The sequence below is a fragment of the Diceros bicornis genome, chromosome 37 (assembly GCF_020826845.1).
Source record: "Diceros bicornis minor isolate mBicDic1 chromosome 37, mDicBic1.mat.cur, whole genome shotgun sequence".
Taxonomy (NCBI): Eukaryota; Metazoa; Chordata; class Mammalia; order Perissodactyla; family Rhinocerotidae; genus Diceros; species Diceros bicornis.
In genome coordinates, this window is record NC_080776.1 from 21,373,343 (window position 1) to 21,392,986 (window position 19,644).

General features: G+C 44.9%; 1 protein-coding gene across 2 annotated transcripts in view; it reads left to right on the forward strand.

Moving 5' to 3' along the window:
• Nucleotides 1–1,187: 1,187 nt before the first annotated feature.
• Nucleotides 1,188–19,644, forward strand: part of ATG16L1 (autophagy related 16 like 1) — a 37,906-nt gene continuing 19,449 nt past the window's right edge. The window contains exons 1-7 of one of the 2 annotated variants that reach the window (XM_058533240.1): nucleotides 1,188–1,442; nucleotides 4,830–4,923; nucleotides 9,993–10,098; nucleotides 11,097–11,170; nucleotides 12,089–12,340; nucleotides 16,528–16,593; nucleotides 18,989–19,075. In XM_058533240.1, the coding sequence (XP_058389223.1) occupies nucleotides 1,328–1,442; nucleotides 4,830–4,923; nucleotides 9,993–10,098; nucleotides 11,097–11,170; nucleotides 12,089–12,340; nucleotides 16,528–16,593; nucleotides 18,989–19,075 (794 nt within the window). In that variant the 5' untranslated portion in view covers nucleotides 1,188–1,327. The remainder of the gene's footprint in view (nucleotides 1,443–4,829; nucleotides 4,924–9,992; nucleotides 10,099–11,096; nucleotides 11,171–12,088; nucleotides 12,341–16,527; nucleotides 16,594–18,988; nucleotides 19,076–19,644) is intronic. The other variant, XM_058533241.1, reaches the window with a different exon arrangement.

Here is a 19,644-nt window from a genome sequence, read left to right on the forward strand (position 1 = left end):
CTGGTTCTGCAAATTTGTTAACACGTTTTAATCATAATCTTGTCCGGAAAATTAGCATGTTCAACAGTCAGGATCTGATGCTACGGTCTTTTGAAGTTGGCACCACTGTTATATTTGCAGGCATTCTTGGTGACTCAGAACGTGCTTCTTCATTTTCTGCAGTGTGTGAGAAAGTCCCTTTTATTTCTGATCCCCATGGTCTTTTCCACCAACTCAGATCACGTCATACTGACTCCCAATGAAACATCTTTAGCCCCAGCTCTTGAAGTCTGGCCGTCCTACTCCTGAGCTCCGCAGGACAGGAAAAGCTTTCTCCTCTGTCTTTTAAGGATCTTCCTCTGGCTTGAGACACACTAGAGAGAAGACAGTTTCTGACATTCCTGTCCTCTCCTCTGGCCTCCTACTTTGTCCAGTTCCATTTTCATGCAGTAAATTCACTAACTTGTTCAAGGCAGATGGAGCTCAGATGATTCTATGACAGATTGACGTTTTCCATGCTACCGAGGTGAGAGATGCCATCTTCTCAGGAGTCTGCGTCTCCCATGGACCCCTTTCAACATCTACTGACAAACTGTCCTTTTCCTCCTTCTAAATCCTGTGTGTTTCCTGACCTTTAAACTGCCTTCTAAGGACCCACTTACTGTTGGGTCATAGACAATTTCTAGGCTGCTAATGATTAACACAGCCAATCTATTCACATCTTTCTTTAGCACAGTGCTAATTGCATTACACAGGTTAGTCCCTTTCATCCTCATGGCAACTCTGTGGGGTACGTATCATGAAGGTCCCCATTTTACAGATTGGGACACCGAGGCTTAGGGTCACACAGTTATTATGTGGGGACGGACCCCACTTCTGCTTAGAAACTGAGATGAAGAGAAGGGAGGCAGGCCAAGAAAGAAAAAATACAGCGGGGCAAAGCAGAGAAGCAAACGCAAGCAGGCGGCGGAAGCGGCCCCTTTCCTGTCTCCTCCCGACCACTGACGAGCCTCCAGCACGGCCCCTACGCCTCCCAACAGCCGCCTCCCCGACCCCGGCGTTTCCGGCCTCGGGAGGGCGTCATTGGCGAGCGCCCTGCGTCGGCGCCGGCGACGTGCGTGCGTGCGGCGCAAGGCGCCGGGCGAGGAGGCGGGCCTTCCGGTCCTTGGCAAAACCACTTCCGGCGGGAGCCGGAAGGCCGTCCCGGATGGCATCGGGTGCGACCTGTGCGTGGAGCTGAGTCCTGGAGCTGTCGGCCCTCCCGCGCGCTGGTCGCCTCATGCTGCGGGCCGCGGCCGCCAGCCCCTGCTCGGATCGGCGGCGCTAAGGCGCCGGGGCAGCGCGCGACATGTCGTCGGGCCTCCGCGCCGCCGACTTCCCCCGCTGGAAGCGCCACATCTCGGAGGAGCTGAGGCGGCGGGACCGGCTGCAGAGGCAGGCGTTCGAAGAGATCATCCTGCAGTGTGAGCAGCGGGCGGGCCCCGGGACGGGCGGGCAAGCACGCGGGCCGCCGGCGGGAACCCAAGGCTGAGCCCCGCGCCGCCCGGGCGCCCCACCCCTTTTTAGATCTTTTCTTCTTTCCTTCAGTTTATCCTTGGGGGTGACTGCGGAGGGTTTCCGCTACCAAGTTGTGTGCGCTTCACGGACAGGCGCCGTTCATGCTTGTGTTTGTAAATCCCAGAAGCTCCCACAGTGCTGATGCACTTAAATGGGCAGGTTCTAGAAACGTCCCTTTTCGGGCATCGCGTTACTGAAAACAGGCACTTGAAGCATCGACTCGCGCGATTAACGTTGTCCTCTGGGTGTAATGAAATGTTTGGCTTTTGATTCCTCAGACCTCTTGTTCTCACTCCACCTTGGTGTTCTTTGACTATTATACGTTTAAGTCTTAACATCCTTTTTAGTTGGGTTGTGATAGTCTTTACTGTTGTTGAAAACTTCAAAATGAAAGAGGTGGTTTCCCCCTCCACCCCCCGCTGCAATTTGAGGACAAAAATGTTTGTAGCCTTAGAATGCGTCTTAATGAACATTTCCTTGCCCCCTCTTCCTCCCAATTTTATCATAACTGATGACCCATTGGGGGAAAAAAACCAGCACTCTTCAGTCCTGTGGTTCCATCTACCCCTCGAAGTAAGCCTAACAAACGGCTCTCAAGTTATGTTGGTGATGAGGTTTGAAGTAATAGTAGTTGCACTTTATTGAATTCAGATTGTGCTAAATCAGTGGTTCCCAAACTTATCTGTACCTTAGAATCACGTGGAGATCTTTTAAAAATTAAGCCCAGACCACCTAAATCGCAGCAGATAGGGCTGGGACACAGGTATCAGTATTTTTTGATGTTCCCTGGGTAATTCTAATGTGCTGACAAGTTTGAGTACTGTGGCAAATAGTTGGCCTGTGTTATTTCTCGAAAATTCTATGAAGTAAGCCCTATTGTTGTCCTTTTCACACATGAGGAAACGAAGGTTGAGCGAGATTAAGTAGCTTCTCTGGGGAGGCACAGCAGGTTAATGGTGCGGCCTGGATTTGAATGCAGACTTAATGGCTCCTGACTTTTGCATTTTGCATCTGCTTTTCTCACTGGGTCTCCCAAGGAAAGATCTTTCCTTGCTTTTCACTGAGCCCATCCTCTTAACAAAGATGGGAAGATAAGGGAGATGATACTCTACTGCTGTGCTCATTCTTTATATTCTAAGAGGCCCTGGCAATAGACAAGTGCTATTTCAGAAAGCCAGGAGCATAAGCTGCTGCTCTTACTCAATTGTGCTTTTCTCACAGGTTACATAAATTCAGGTCATCAGGTGTTTATTCAATGCTTATTCTTTAAAAGCTAATACCCATTGAAAGTCAAATTGGGTTGAAGGTCTGACTCTACTCCTTATTAACCTTTTCTCTTACCTTGCTGTGTCTATAAAATGGAGTGAAGCCCTGCCTGCTTCGTAAAAATAGCATGTGAGCGCTTTCAAAGCCATCTACATGACAGTCTCTAAAAGTACTTGTAATTGCATGGACACGGGTGGAATGGTTTTTCTGCATTGAAAATGGACATCTTGATGGGGTGGGAGGATGCAGGAGAAAAGTCAGAAGGAGGGATGGGTCCCCGAGAGGGAACACATCTTTAAATAGCTGTAGCAAGTAGCACATTTCTGAGGGGCTAGGAGAGGAAACTGGAGTGAGAGGCAGATAGGGGGCAGGAGAGCAAGAAAACTTTTACCTGTTAAAATCTTTTCTTTAGGCTGGGAATTGACATTTGGGAGATCACTTCTAGTTTGACCGTGGAACACCCCCATTACTCATTCCAGCCTTCCCAGGCCACTCAAATTCTGATGTTCATTCAACCCAGAGTCTCCTGTTCATTCCCTGCCTCTGAGCCTGAAGAGAAAGATGGAAAGAGGCTATGGGGACAGCGGGCGGCTTCCCTCCATCTCCATCCTTCTCTTTAGTGAGAGGAACTGTTAGGAAGGATCCCTCTTGAATACCTCATGTCTTTTGAGAGACCTAATGTCATCACAGGGCACCCAGCTCTGGTGTAACATCTTGAAGATGTTATTAGAACCCATTGACACTGGTCAATATCCAAGATTGGAACCACTTCCCTGTTCTGCTGAGCTAATTCATTGAATTAGTAGAGATGAAGAGAGTGTTTCTTTTCCTCCCAGGAGTTCCATTTTTGGATATTCAGGAGAAGTAGGATTCAAGACCCTCTTTAAGAGGAAAGATAAGCTCTTCTAACAGGAATAGTCACTAGCATAAACTCTATCAAAATTTTGTTCTAGAGCAGTTCTAATCTCAGATTTTAGATGTGACAACCCCCATCAGGTGTAGCCTTTCTGCAGGTTTCCCATAGTGGCTTTCTTGTTCTGCCTAGAGCATCTCCCCTCCACATCTGATCTGCTGGCCTCCTGTCATTCCTACACATCATTTCTAACCGTGACTTTTCCTTTGAATTCTTGCACTATGTTCCCTGTCACATTTATCACATTCAGAAATAGAACTCATTTTCTTCCTTAGGCTCTCCACTCCTGTGTTCTCTGACATGTTAGCATCTTCCGCCCAGTTGCCTAAGCGGGGAACCTCAGAGTCATCTTTGACTTCGTACTAATAACTATCTGTTCACGTCGCTGCCTGCTTTTAAAATCTCTTATTTCACCGTTGGCAGTAAGAAAAGGTCTGAATTTCTCACCTTGCCCATTCGTGTGTTGGCTCCAACTTTTATTTCTGGCCACTTACCAGACAACTCTGCTAGTCCTTCTGCCTGGGCTGTCTGTTATCCTCCCCTATAAAAGCATGTGAGACAATGAGTGAAGGATCACTCTTTCTCTTCCTTTTTATACTTGACCCCCCATTCCACTTGAGCTCCTTGAGGTCAGGGTCTCTCGTTCATAATTGTATTGCTAGTGCCCTGATCTAAAAATTAAATTTTCCAAGTGTAATAATAGGGTAAGGTTCTCCTGTATTATTTAGAGGTGCATAGCATTTCACTTCTACATTGTGTTTTGTTATGTTTCTTATTTTTTATTGCTGAGGTAGAACTAGGTAACTATGGGACTAGGAAGCATTTTTGACGGCCTTTAATGGGGGTAGACATTCTTGCAGGGGTATTTCCACGTGTTCCTTTGGCTGGGCTGCCAGTGCCCAGGCCAGTAGGCATCTAAGGAGTGTATGTTCCTGGATTTTGGGCGATTGCTACGATCGGTGACAAAGTGGATTACCCAGTACTTTGACACCTAATAGAAGTGAAACCTACCCAGTCGTCTTCTGGTTATTTTTTTTGGTCCGAATCTTTATAAGATATTAAGTAGTAATAAAGTGTACCTAGGTTATAATAAATAACTTATTTTTTTTAATAGATAACAAGTTGCTGGAAAAGTCAGATCTTCATTCAGTGCTGGCCCATAAGCTACAAGCTGAAAAGCATGACATACCGAACAGGCATGAGATAAGGTATTTTGAAACTATCCTTACTGGTATTTCCTCCTTAATTGAAATGTGTCTCAGTTCACTTGTCACTTCTCTAATTTAGCAGCAAACCAAGTAGTGTTTCTGGGCTCCAGTTTTATCAGCTCCTTTCAAGTAAGAACTTCTGAAGCTAAGGAACTAAAGTGATTTTTCTCAAGGTCCATACCCACCAAGAAGCCTTATCAGTACAATACTGTAAGATTATGGGAAGCTGCTTTAGGTGGGTAACTAGGCCACTTCCTCCTCTGGCCTACCAGGGTTCACTTTTTCAAAGTAATCAAACAAGTAAGCATTCTTGAGCAGATTTACACAGATCTTGTTATTACAGGGTTGACTGACTCATAAACATAAATTGCTTTTTATACAAGATAGGTCTATTTGATCCTTTTCAGTTCAGTTTTTCAACATATTTTAGTAGATTGTGAAATCAAACTAGCAGGTTGCAACAAGCTTTTTTTAAAGAAAAATTAGAAAAAAATCTGTATTTTAATAGGAAGGGTAAGTATTATTTCATTAAGTATGCACGTGTGTGTTCATGATGGAAGGTTTGGTGTATTTACTTGGGTTATTCACGTTAACTGTATTTCTTTTTGAGGGTCAGGGTCCAAAAAAATCTGAATACCGGACTTCACCTAAACAGCTTAAATGGAAGCATTCTAGAGTCTTCCTCTTTTTCCATATGTTCATCATGTTTGCATATTAAATTTGGTGGTTTGAATGGGAACAGTGCCCATTAATGCTCTAAAATCTACATACTTTTTTGCATATCTGTTAACATTTAGCAATTGTAAAAACAAAGTTGATGGCAATTTAGGGTTTTTAAAAAAACCCGGAAATGCTAGGTGTGGCTTAATTTGTTTATTTCTCTAGCTGAATCTGCCGGATAAGTGCCTACCGTCCACGTTTCCTCATCTGTGAGAATGTCTCGTGGCCGACCTGAGTGGGCAAGATGAACAAGTGGCCTGGCCCAGGTTCCATCCTTGCTTCATAACAGTGCAGGAAATCGTGCCTGGCTGTGGCCATGAGAGGCCTTCTGTAGTATTTAAAATATTAGTTGCAGTATTCTGGTCAATTTTAGATGTAGAGAATGCCATTTTACCCTTTTCATCTAAATTCAATTAATTGAAAACTTCAAATATTTTATTTCTATCTTTTTAGACTCTTGGTGATTCTATTCCTGTATCCTGTATCTGTCAGCCAACTCATTTGCTTGGAAAAATACTCTAAATAAATATCTAACGATTCCTTTGACTGAACATCACTGAGGTGCTAAGAGTGGACATCCTTCGTTTCCCGATAACTTGTGTCCATAATCAGGCCTCTCCTCCTGACTGCCTTGTTTCTATTAATGAGATCCTTATTTTCCACAAGTCATCGATGATTCCTTTTTCCCTCAGTATCCTGCGCCTCCCCATATGCAGTCACCCATGCCTGTTCTTTGCCTACAGTCTCCTGTGCATCTGTCCGTTAGTTTACATTTATTTTGCCACCCCCTTCATTATCTATCCTTTCATCCCTGGACTATGGCAGGAGTCTCGTTCACTCAGACATTTGGTGACTGCAGCGTGAGCCGGGCATTAGGGCTGCAGAAACAGTAAGCCAGAGACCTTGCTCTCGAGGAACTGAGAGCATTGATCTAGTGGGGACACCAATGCTAGTGTGATAGGTGTATTCACAGAAGATGGGAACCTAATTGGTTTTCTTCTCCTTCCCGTCTCTCCTTAAATCCTGCCCATCTCATCCTAATTAAGCTTAAAACACATCCTGTTTAAAAAGCTTTATCTGTGTCAGTCATCTGACTCCCCTCTTAAGTGTTTTAATCCCTTTGCTTCGGAATAGATTAAAGTTAAACTCTTCCGCCTGGAAATCGTAGGTAGTTTTCTAAGTATGCTTCTTGGACAGCTGCATCTGGGAAGTTTTGAGAAATGCAAAATCTTGGGCCCCACCCCAGACCTGCTGTTTCAGAAACTCTGGGAGTGGGGCCCAGTAACCTGTTTTAAGAAACCCTTTAGGTGAGCCTGACAACCTCTGACTCTTTGAGAACCACTGCTTTAATCCATGGCTGCTCAGAGTCCTTGAGAATTAGCTGCCTCACCTGAGGGCGCGTTGGAAATACAGGTGATCTGGAAATACAGGTGATCGCCTTATCTTGGATCTGCTGCATCTGGGGTGGGGCCGATGAAGCTGTGTTTAAACATGCCCTCTGGGTGATTCTTCTGTCTGCCTAGTGAAGCACTGTTAGTGGGCTTTTGTAAGGAGTTTGCCTTTCATTGTGAATAAAATTGCAAGTGGTAGGAGGCTTTGAGCAGTGGAATGAGTGACCTGGCTTTAGTCTCCTGAATCTCTTCTCTAGAATGCCAGCTCCTCGTTAGAAGGGACTAGCTTTACGTTTTGTGTATTCCGCTTGCTTTGCATTAAAATAAAGGGATTTGATAAAAATAATTTCTAATCCTTCTAATTCCCATATGCAGTCAGTCACCAGGCCTGTTGATTCTTCTGCCTAATTACGATGATTTCTTGTAAGGTATGTTCCACTTTTCTGTTCTCTTGGCTTCTACATCATGGGCTAAGATTGAGGAAGCACTAGATTGCCTCAGAGGATGAGGTATTTGCTTAGACCATGTAATAAAAATACTTGTACAGATGGAGCATCAAATTAGGAGGGAGCATCATACTGCCCGTTTTCCATGTTTGTTTATGATAGGGCCTATGGAGGAGGTGGTTCTCCCCGCTCCCTTCAGATATTGGTATCCTAGTTTTCCACCTTTTTTTCTTTTCTCCATCTCTGTACTTTCCCCAGACGATGGTTTAGCACTCACTATAGTCTGATAATTCACATCTGTAAGCTCCTGCCGAGACCCCTCCCCTAAGCTATAAATCCACAGGTCACTCAAACATACTGCTGTTTCTCACTTAGTGTGCAAATACCTGCAGAGTTTCCAAAACTACGTTGATTCTTGAGGTGATCTGAATTCAGACCATGGCCTCAGATCCACCTGTGTGCCGATAGCTTCTACATATCTGTCTCCAGCTTGGACCTTTTTACTTGAAGTTCAGACTCTAACATCCAGTTCCCACTAGACATACCCACTTGGATGTCCACACTGAACTCTTCAGGCCTCCCCCCAGACCTGCTCCTCCCTGTAGTCCTTCCCATCTCAGTAGGTGACGCCTACATTTTATCAGTTGCTCAGGCCAAAAGCCTTGGCATCATCCTTGGCTGCCATCTTTCTCTCATACCCCACGTCCAATTCAAAGGCAAATTCTGTAGTCTCTCTTCAGAGTGGATCCAGCTGGGATCTGACCACATCTCACCACCTCCACTGCTACCTTGATCTGAGCTGTACTCTCTGGACTATCTAACAGCCTGCTAACTGGTCTGTCTGTTTCTACCCTTGCCCCGCTGCAGTCTGCCCTCTACCCAGCAGTCATAGCGAAACTTTTAAAATGTGAGTCATTCCTCTGCTTAGAACCCTCTGACGGCTTCCAGCCACGCGTAGTGAAAGTCACAGCCCTCAGAGGGGCCTGCGAAGCTCCGCATGATCTCCGCACTTCTCCCTGAACCGTTTCCCGTACCCCTGCTGTTCCTGGGGCTCCAGTCACCCTTTCCCGAGTACACCAGCTGTGCTGCCTCCTCCAGGCCTCTCTGACACTTGCTGTTCCCTCTGCTCACAAGGGCTCGACCCTCAGGGGCCACATGGCTTCTTCCTCACTTCTTTCCGGTCTCTAATCATGTGTCACCTCTCAGAGGAGCCTTCTTTGATTACCCTACATAGAACAGGAGCCCTGTCACCCTGTTCCCCTCTTTGCCCTGCTTAGTTTTCCTTCGCAGCACATCTGACCACCTGCCTTCCTAGATTCACTTGTTTATTGTCTGTGTCGGGGGAAGAGGGAGGATCTCCCTCTGCCCTTTCCCTTAAGAGTCTTCTGGCTGGCCAAATAATCAACAAGACAGGTTAGCAGGAGAAAATAAATACCAAGTTTAATAACATGTATACATGGGAGAAAGCAGGGACACTGCGTTTCTCAACACAATAGCAGAAATTCTCGTCTTAAATATCATTTTTAGCCAATGACAAAGGAGGATTTTGCGGGTGGGGGGAATCAGTTACAGGAGATTACCACTAAAGCACAGTAAACAAGAGTAAGGTTTATTATGTAGCTCAAGGCCTCACCTTCCACATTGATAAGTCACTAGAAATGAGCTCATCCCCCTCTCTTCTCCAAACAGAGAGGGAGATACCTTTACAAATGGACATTTCCCTTATAAATGTAAATGATTGTCTGGCAACTCTCCGCAGGGTCATCCAGAGAATGTGGCCAGAGAGACAGAACTTCTGATAAGAGGGGCTTGTTGGTGCCTTTCCTATTGTAACATTTACCCTACGTTATCTTTACAGCCATCATGATAGATCTGTTCCAGGAAGGAGCTACCATGTCAAATTCTTTAGGCAGTTAGTGGGGGAGGTCAAATGTCCCTAGAGAAAACAACCAAGGTAAAGAGATAGATTTCAGGGTGTCCAAATCTTGATCTCCCACATCTGTCTGCTCTTAACTGATTGTCAGCTGCCTGAGAGCAGAGTCAGAGCTTTGTGTTCACTGCCTTCTCCCCAGCTCCCAGAACCACGCCTGGCACATAGTTGGCGCTGAAATACTTGTCGAGTGAGTGGACCTTGTTGTCTCCTCCATATTTACCAAAACTTCATTCTGGAAGCCATCCTTTGTTCGTGGCACGACCGGTGGTTTGGGTTGTGGTTGTCTTATTTACCGTGTGTCTCACGTCTCCTGCTTTCTACTTCAGGTTTGTAGTGACTTAAAACTACATTTGCCTGGAGGAACTGAGCGGCCTTATTGGCTATATTGTCATGTACGCGTTTGAAGTTCTGAAGTCATTGTTCCACTGCCTGATTGAAGGGGTGTGGGATGTTGTCATGTATGGCTTTGAAGTTCTGAAGTCATTGTTCCACTGCCTGATTGAGGGGGTGTGGGGTCTGATTTTTCTTTTTTTCCTCTTTTTTGCACGTTCTCTTCATCTGCCTGGTTTGGGGATTTAGTCCTGGACATGACGGTGCATGGAATGATAGTCAGCTACAAGAAATGGCCCAGCTGAGGATTAAACACCAAGAAGAACTGACTGAATTACACAAGAAACGTGGAGAGGTAAAGATAGCCCCTCTCCTGGTCTGTCCTCTACTCTGTGCGGGTCCTGCGCTGAGGAGAACCGGTGGGCAGGCCCTTCCGCTGGAATTTGCAGCCGTCCTGGCTACAAATGGCATGACCAGCTCCATCTGTGGAAATGGAACAATGGGAAAGGTTTGAGGTCTCTACCTCCGTCAGCAAGAGGGCAAGCCGTTGAGATAACTTGTCATGCTTCAAGATGGCATGAGAGGTACAAGTAGAGAAACTTCAAAGGAAGAAAGCTTGGTCCACTGAACGTCTTCCTAACACCTTCATAAAGCTTTTAAGAGTGAACCCTGCAATTTCAGAAAAATTCATTAGAAAGATTCAAGTTGGGCTGTGTTTACCCTGGGTGGTGGTCTAATGGCAAATTATGAAAAAATGCAGTTTATCCTCAGTTCAGCTAAATGGATCATTTTATCAGCTGAAGAGTCTGAGAAGGTAGCCCAGGTAGAGGGGTAGAACCTGGTGTCCTCAGCAGGAACCTGGTGGTCACCTAGAACACTTCTCGTCCACCCAAGGCCGCCTTCAACAGAGAACAGCACATACTGTTCCCATGAGCATCACCAGGCCATTGGCTCCTCTCTGCCGCCCAGCTCGTTTCTTGGTGCCTTGGCCCAACCCCACAGGCAACATTTCTTTCTTAAAAATAAAATAAGCCACGGGGCCAGCCCGATGGCACAAGCAGTTAAGTGCGTGCGCTCTGCTGCGGTGGCCCGGGGTTTGCTGGTTTGGATGCCAGGCGTGCACCGACACACCGCTTGGCAGGCCATACTGTGGTGGTGTCCCATATAAAGTAGAGGAAGATGGGCATGGATGTTAGCCCAGGGCCAGTCTTCCTCAGCAAAAAAGGAAGATTGGCAGATGTTAGCTCAGGGCCGATCTTCCTCAAAAATAAATTAAATAAGCCACTATTATTTAGTTTCCAACTGAGGTCCTAAAATCTCATGTTTATGAAAATGTTCTTGTTTACTCCCCAGTTAGCTCAGTTGGTGATTGACCTGAATAACCAAATGCAGCAGAAGGACAGGGAGATGCAGATGAATGAAGCAAAGTGAGTAAAGAGATGACACCTCCTTTGGGGCTGGTTGTGGGATCACACTTGCTGGTTTACTGTACTCTCGTGAGCCGGGCCCCTGGTGATCGGTGGCAAACAGTAGCCACACTAGACTCAGGAAGAGTTTCATTTTTGTGCGTGTGCAGCCTGGGATCCTTTTCTACCTGCTCTAAGGATGGAAAAGGCAAGGACAGTGCCCTCAGTCTTCCAGGTTCCCAGCATACCCCTGGAAGGTACCTTGGCCCTTGCAAGTGTCCCCGAGGCATTCAGAGTTTTCCTGGTGGCCACGGCGTATGGGGGCTAGTATCTTCTGAGGTGGAGGTTGGGCCACGATGTCTGAGTGTGTGGCCTTTAGGAACAGGGATGAGTTTGTGGGCAGGATTATTGTTGACTGGGGAGAAGCCTGGCAGACAAGGTAAACAGGGGCTCGCGGTCCTTGGTCCTTTCAGCTGGAGAGGAGCCTGGGTTTCGTCTTGCCTTTTTCCTTCATATGCAGAGAGGGATCTCTAGAGGGGAGGACTTGCTCAGGCATTCTTGCTCGGGGAATGATAGAGCTCATGGAATATACAGGGATTCCAGCCTCCTTTTAAGCCGCTGTTACCATTCTTTTTAAGCATGCAAAGCTCCTTCCTTCAAATCCTGCTTTTCTGAAAGGGGTTTTAACTGGTCATTGAGAGTCCGGATGAATTTCGCTCTAGGTGTTTCCTTTCCTAACGGGGTTGTCCCGTAAACCACTGGGGCTGGACTTGGCTAAGGGAGACGTAATAAACATGAAGTGTGCTGCATGGTGCTTGTGTGATGGCTGAGGTTGTTGGTGCCCAGGCTCACACAGCTTGAGCACCCGCCCAGGCCCTCTGCTTGTGGAGCTGGGCTCCTGCGCGGTCCCATCCCTCCTCTGCATGTCATGCTTTTCAGAATTGCAGAATGCTTGCAGACCATCTCTGATCTGGAGACGGAGTGCCAAGAGCTGCGCAGTAAGCTGCAGGACCTTGAAAGAGCCAACCAGACCCTGAAGGATGAATACGACGCACTGCAGATCACTTTCACGGCCTTGGAGGAGAAGCTGAGGAAAACCACTGATGAGAACCAGGAGCTGGTCACCAGGTGGATGGCCGAGAAAGCCCAGGAAGCCAACCGCCTCAATGCAGAGAATGAGAAGGATTCAAGGTGGGAGCTCGGTCCACAGTTAGTGATGTCCATCGTTAGGAAAGCAGAACCTCATTCTTTGCAAAGGAAGAAATAGACCTGATAGCTGTAACCGCTGGTGGAGGAAAAACCAGAAAACACTAACAAAATTAGAAATAGTGCTAGTGGATATAATGGAGGTTTGGATTTATAAGATCTGTCTCACAGCTGAGCAAAGGATTACCTCCCCAAAGAGCTTTAGCTCCTACTGTTTCTGCCAGTGAATTCTTCCAGTGTTTCAAGGAGAAAAGCTCATTCTTGAACAATATAAATTAAACCAGAATTAGAAAAACATTAGAATCCTCTCTCTCCCCCCATTTTGTAAAACTGTTCAGACCCATGCCAAAGATTCTGGTCTTGCTAGTATATAAGACTGTAGTCCAACCTCACATGAATATAGATGTGAAATTCCTATATCAGATTCGTGGGCGCTTTTCTTTTTGATTCACTGGAGTACTGCTAGGCTTCATCTCAGGAATTAAAAGATGGTTTATTGGGAAATCAATTAAATATATCATATTAGATGATGAACTATATGACTACTTTAGTAATCCCCAAAAGGACGTTTGCTCAGACTCAGTTCCTAGTTCTGATAAAAGCACTTAAACCAGGAACAAAGCTTTCAATAAAAACACCTATCTGTAACCAACAGCCAATGATGTACCTACCGGGGAAGCCTCCCACCCCAGACGCTAGGAGTCAGAGTCTCGGTCGAGGGAAACGTGTGTTGAAAATTCCTCCCGAGTCTAATGCGTCCATGGTGGAGGTCCACCATCCTACATACATATGCATCAGTACCAGGAACAAAAGAAGGAAGGGCTCTCTCGAGACTCAGAGAGGTTTTGGGCAGCCAGTCAGATAGGACACCAAATGCAGGGCCACTAGAAAGAAGGAGGGGTCATGATTATCCACCTGGAGAATCTAAGAAAATCAACTGAGAAACTAGTAATAAGAGTTCAACAGAGATTAGAGCATAAGAGTTTAAATCCCCACGTCAGTAGTTTAGAATTGGAAAAGATTATTGCAGTTAATTTGAAAGAATGAGTAAATGAAGGTAAGTCTTAAGAATATTGAGCACTAACCCTACCAAACAGTATATTCAGATAGATTTCAAAATCTGTGTAAAAACTGAAACCGTAGGGTAGAAGTAAAAAATGTGACTGCTGTTTGAGCCAACCCTGATGGCCTAGTGGTTAAAGTTCAGCGCACTCCGCCTTAGCCGCCCAGGTTTGATTTTCAGTCGTGGAACCACACCCCTCGTCTGTCAGTAGCCATGCTATGGTGGCGGCTCACATAGAAGAACTAGAAGGACCTAAAACTAGAATATACAGCTATGTACTGGGGCTTTGGGGATGGGGGAAAAGATGTGACTGCTGTTTATTTTGTGAAAAATTCCAAATCAGAGTATTGGAGGACTTTCTAAACATTAAAAGTAAAGGAAATAGGGGCCGGCCCTGTGGCACAGTGGTTAAGTGTGCGTGCTCCACTGCTGGCGGCCCGGGTTTGGATCCCGGGCGTGCACTGATGCACTGCTTGTCAGGCCATGCTGTGGCAGCATCCCCTATAAAGTGGAGGAAGATAGGCACAGATGTTAGCCCAGGGCCAGTCTTCCTCAGCAAAAAGAGGAGGATTGGCATGGATGTTAGCTCAGGGCTGATCTTCCTCACCAAAAAAAAAAAAAAAAAAGTAAAGGAAATAAAGAGTGGACTGTATAAAATTTTTAGGTTTCTTGACATCAGAGAACACTGAAACAATCGACTAGGATATGCTATTATAAAATAAATATCCTCAATACAGAGTCAGTAAGGAATAGGTGAGCACTCAGACGGACAGACACAAAGCATAGGTAGTTCATAAAAGAAGAAGTGGATATAAAGTGGATGCAGTTCATAGGAGAAGGCGGCGAAAAGGGCCTCTCACGTTGCTGATGGAAAGTGCATTCCTGCAACCTCCCAGAAGGCACTTGGGGATGCCTGGGAGCCTGAAAAGTGTTGGACTTCGTCCTAAGGAAGTAATGAGACTTGTTCACAAATATTTTTTTGTGATAGCACATTATTTGTCGTAGTGAAAAATTAGAAGCAGTACATCCTTCAGGTGATAGATAAATTATGATATTTTCATGTGGGATTTTATAAAGTCATTTAAAAATATGTTTTAAGAATACTTAGTGATATGAAAAATACATAAAATTAATATAACAATAGGATATAAAATCTTTTTATACATCATGATCCGAATTTTAAATGAATTAGAAAGATCAGAAGGAATTATATTGTTAATAGTATTGTTAATAGTATTTATCTCTGGGTGGTGAGATTATGGTTTCTGTTTTCTCATTTTATGCTTTTCTATATTTTCTAACTTTCTTAAGTTTCTATTGTATTAAGAAAACAGGAGCTGTCCTTTTTATATTTTTTCTGTCTCATGTCTGCTTTTAAGTAAGATAGCCTGGTTTATGCCTTGGAGCTCTTAGGCACTTAAGGGTGGTGAAGACAGGGTTCCTGGAAGTCATTATGCTCCATATTGAAAGCCTGCTTGAGGGAGAAGTGGGCAGGCCAAGGAAGAGGCTTTGAGCCTCACAGTGGACAAGGAGAATAATTCAGACTTTTCTAATGAAAACGGGATGTGAGACACATTACATATCTGCTCTTGTTCCTTCCTTTAGAATGTTTGCCTAGGAATATGCACGTGGACGTATTATCATCTGATTGCGTATGTGGGGTCCTCGTGCTTTTCTATTAGTTTGCTCAGATAGTTCCTCCTCAGAAGCTTCCCCCCTTCCTGCCAATCCCCCAGGTTAGATGTCGTCCTCCTTCCGGCAGCTTTGTTTACGTGGGTCATAGCACAGATCACCAATTTGAAATAGCTGTTCATGTTCTGCCTCCTTCGCTAGGCTGAGATGTGTCTCCACAGTCAGGCCTGGCGCTGTTGTGGAAGATGCACTTGGGGAATATGTGAGCTATTAAAGAAGGACATTTCCTTTTGGCTGAAGGCCGGGCCGCAGGTGTTTCTTCTCCCTGTGACCTTAGGTCTCGTCTTTAGCCCACCTTGCAGACAGGTGCCTTTCCTGTAGAGGAGTGTTACTCACATACCCCACACCAAGATTCTAGTTTTCTCTCAAAGATAGTTCATAGGTCTTCTCTTCCAGTTAAGAAAACTTTGTTAAGCTTTATTTTTTGTCATTTGTCTTGTTAAACTGACTTTTCACCCTCCAGGTATAAAATTAAGAGTGTAATGCATTTTTTCAAGCTACAACCTCATCCCTTCCCGATTCTGATATGTCACCTAGAGGACTTTTCCCTGTTTCGAGAATTATCACTATGGCAGAAGCTTTTAAAAAAAACTTCCTGCAGAATTCTTGACTGGAGCTCCGTGGCAGTGCTGGAGTTCTGGATTGGGGGTCCCCACAACAAGGGTAAAGCTGTCGTTAGAGGTGAAGTTGCCCCAGAAAGGAGAGAGAGGCCAAGGTTAGAAGTTAGGGAGCTCCTGAATTTAGGACTCGGGAAGGAGAGACAGAAATGGTTCTGAAGGAGGAGAGAGTGGGTGCAGCTGCTGACCGCAGTAAAATCTTGCTATAGCCGAGACTTAGGTGTCCAGCCTTGGTAAATGGAAGCTGTATACTCTTTGACAGCTCAGGAATCTTACTGTACCTCGGTTTTCTCATCTGTAAAATGGGAATAATAGAACTTAACCTCAAAGCGTGGTTAAAAGGATTAAATAAATCAGTTAAAACCTGTAAAATAGTAAAGCCATGCCAGGCACAAGTAAATTCTAAGTAAATCTTTATTATTAGTCGTGCTCTTGGTATGTTAGTGTAAGATGATTTGCTGCAGAAAACTAAGTCTCGGCCATGAATAACCCTGGATAAACCATATGGGCCTTTCTGTCCTGAGAGGCCCTGGGTCCTCACAGATGGGCAGGCTTCTCCCTCACTGGTTCCCTGCTTTCTCTAATAATGTGTAATCCCTTCAGGCTTTGCTCTGAAATCCTTTATAACAGGAGCCTTACTGATGTTACAGGTGTGGCTTTGGGCCTTTGGGTATCTTTGTCCAGGGCAGTTTTCATGTAACGTGCACTATATATTCAGACATGTTATCGGAACTGGTAGTTTGAGAGCCAAAACCCCATGCTTTCTTTAAGCAGGCAAATAATGGACTTTTTTTAAATAGGAGGCGCCAAGCCCGGCTGCAGAAAGAGCTTGCAGAAGCAGCAAAGGAACCTCTACCAGTTGAACAGTAAGTAGAGATACATGAATCAAACTATGCTCTTAATAGTTTGATTTGCTCTTTTTAAATAGTTTTATAATATTTTTAGTGCTATGAAACCATTTTATAGATCGTGGAAAGAAAGCTAAAAGGTTTAAGAGAGAAAATTAAAAAACATTCATTACTTTCCAGAAAGTTGTTCCAGTTTACACTCCTTATCAGCTATGTCATTTCTAACTTCCTGTGCCCTTAACAAGTGTCAGCCTCACTGTCTTCCTGTTGACACGTTGGTCTGTTTTCTACCCCTCATTGGGGCTGTTGCAGTGTAATCCTGGGCCGGGGTTCTTTCTCTTGCTCTCTCCTTGGTTTATGACTGTAAGTGGAGGTTTGGGCCAACCTTTGATGCTTAAGTGAAAACTGGGGTCTCTTGGAGCAAAAGGAATTGAATCAATTTGGAGCTTTTTCTAATCTGGGCTTGGGGTAGAAGATCTTCCCTGAGATTTGAAGCTTTGCTTTGAGAGTGGTGGATATTTTAATAACTAAATTCCCTTTGCTCTAGTTCAATACGTATTTTCTATTGAAATGTATTTTGGAGTATAGTATTAGAATTATGATCCAGTATTTTTTTAAATGTTGATTGCTTCCTTAGAAATGGAGGAGAGTGGTTTAAATTCAGTTAGGAATCACCTACTAGACAAAGCTCTTCATGTATAAGGAAACAAAGGTTCTTGTATGAAGCTTCTGCGTTAGATGTGGCGTATGTACATTTCTTCTGTATACTTTCATCTGTGGAAAATGAATCTCATGTATTTTCCCGAAACTGCAAAGTAAATAAATAATTGACCTGGAAATGAGATTTGGTTCCTTAAAAATAACGGCTTACAAAAGCATCATTTGTCCATCTCCTATTTGCCAGCATAAACAGGTGACTAGGTGTAACCCCGTTTAGACAGGTCGATTGTTCTGCCAAAGATCACACAGGAAGGGGCTGAGCTAAAATGCAAACCTAGGGGGTGTGTCCGACTGTACAGGCCTGTTCTCAATCTCTTGCTTCCCTAAGAGTGGAGTTTCTGGGGCAAAGGACATTTACCTCTTTGAAGGGTTTTGATAACCATTTGCCAGATCCTGCTGTTTTTGTGGCCCTGGGCCTTTGCACAGTTCCAAGTACCTTTATGACTATAAAATTCTATCTTAAAGCATTTACATGGACTCAGCTCTTGTCTGTTACTCTCACCATCTCTGCTGTTGTTGTCACCCTTGGTTGACTCCCCCAAACCAGAACCAAGAAGAGAGAAAGGCCAGGCTTGTTCTCTTTCTTCAGGCCTGCCTTTGTTCTCCTCTGCCTCCTGGCCAAGACTGGGTTCAGTTACATGGAATCCTAGAGTCAAGAGCCAAGGAAAATAAATTTACTTTGACTTAGGCTTAAGAACTTGTTACCTAGGAAGTTAAACTATATTTACATAATCCAGATACTTAATCATGAAAAATCTTGTTTCAAGTTCTTGTGAATCCAAAAATTAGGTGATATAGTCTTGGGTTATTACATTTTATTATTTGACTTCTCTATGCAGATTGCAACTCCGTGGGAGGTCATTAAGACCAAAATAATTACTTGCCTTCCTCCCAACCAGGAAAACAGGGAGGAGGGGGAATTCCAGAAGTGCTTTGCATCCGGTGGGATAAACAAAAGTAAAGGAGTGGGTTCCTATGACTCGATTATTTCGTGGGAAATGTGATGGACTCCCCAAATGTCAGAGGCACCAGTGTTTAAGCACAAAATACCCAGAGTCAAAAATGAATTGTGTTTGGATTTCGCTTTCCTGATTTTTATTATTAAAGTCGTATTTAAAACTGGGATGTGATTGCAGTCGTTAATTTCACTGCCCTGTTAGCAGTCCCTTTTCTCATGCACCTGGACCTTCTCCCTACGCTGTCATTTTCTAGTACTCCATAGCTGCCCCTCATGATCCCCTGTGCCACTCAGACCATCTCGGGAACTGTTTATCGTGAGTGCTGTTGTCCAGTTGTTCACCTGCAGGAGCCTTTCAGCTGCAAACTAGACTTCTTTCTGATGGACAGAATCTCCTTGGGTACTGGTTATGTGGCTATAGACTTAACAAGCCATTATTTCATTGCTTTCCAAGTGGAAGCTGTGTTTAGACCTAAAAGCATCAAAAGGTCACGTTTAAAGTGATTTTCAGTTGAAATTCTGCTTTTGATTGGAACAGGTTAAGCGTTTTTTGTCATATCGCTCAGAGCGTGGCAGCTCCTTCTTTTTCTCCAGAGACCCCTTAACCGTCGCCGCCATAGCTAGGTCACATAGGCTGTGTGTGACTAGGAAATGGTGTGGCCTTGGCAGAAAAGACTCATCACAAAGCTCCTGTTTAGCAGGATCAAAGACTGGGCCTCTCGCCCTTCTTTCCAGGGATGATGACATTGAAGTCATTGTGGATGAAACCTCCGATCACACTGAGGAGACTTCTCCCGTGCGAGCCATCAGCAGAGCGGCCACGTAAGTAGACAAGTTGGGCCAGAGAGGAGAGCTCGAGCTGCAATTTGACAGAGGACATTCGTGGACACAACAAAAGGACAGTCTGATGCCCCCAGGCTCCCTTGCTAGAACACCAGGCCCCTCTTGCATAAACACGGGGGTTGTGGCCTCCTGAGTGTCCCTGTCTTTCTTGGGTCACTTCTACTTAATGGTAGGCAAGCTGTCCCTTAGTGCTGCCACCAACTGTTAAGGGGGACAGAAAAAAGTTTAGCGGCCTCCTGAAAAATGGACGGTTAAGCCTTGGCGGGGTGATTGTTTAGATCATACTGTTTCATTCATACTTGGGCTCTAGGATTTTTGTTTTTTTGCTAAATCAGGACTAAAAGAATGGGGATTGTTTTTTGTTTTTTTTTTTTTTAAAGATTTTATTTATTTATTTTTTCCCCCCAAAGCCCCAGTAGATAGTTGTATGTCATAGCTGCACATCCTTCTAGTTGCTGTATGTGGGACGCGGCCTCAGCGTGGCCGGAGAAGCAGTGCATCGGTGCGCGCCCGGGATCCGAACCCAGGCCGCCAGCAGCAGAGTGCGC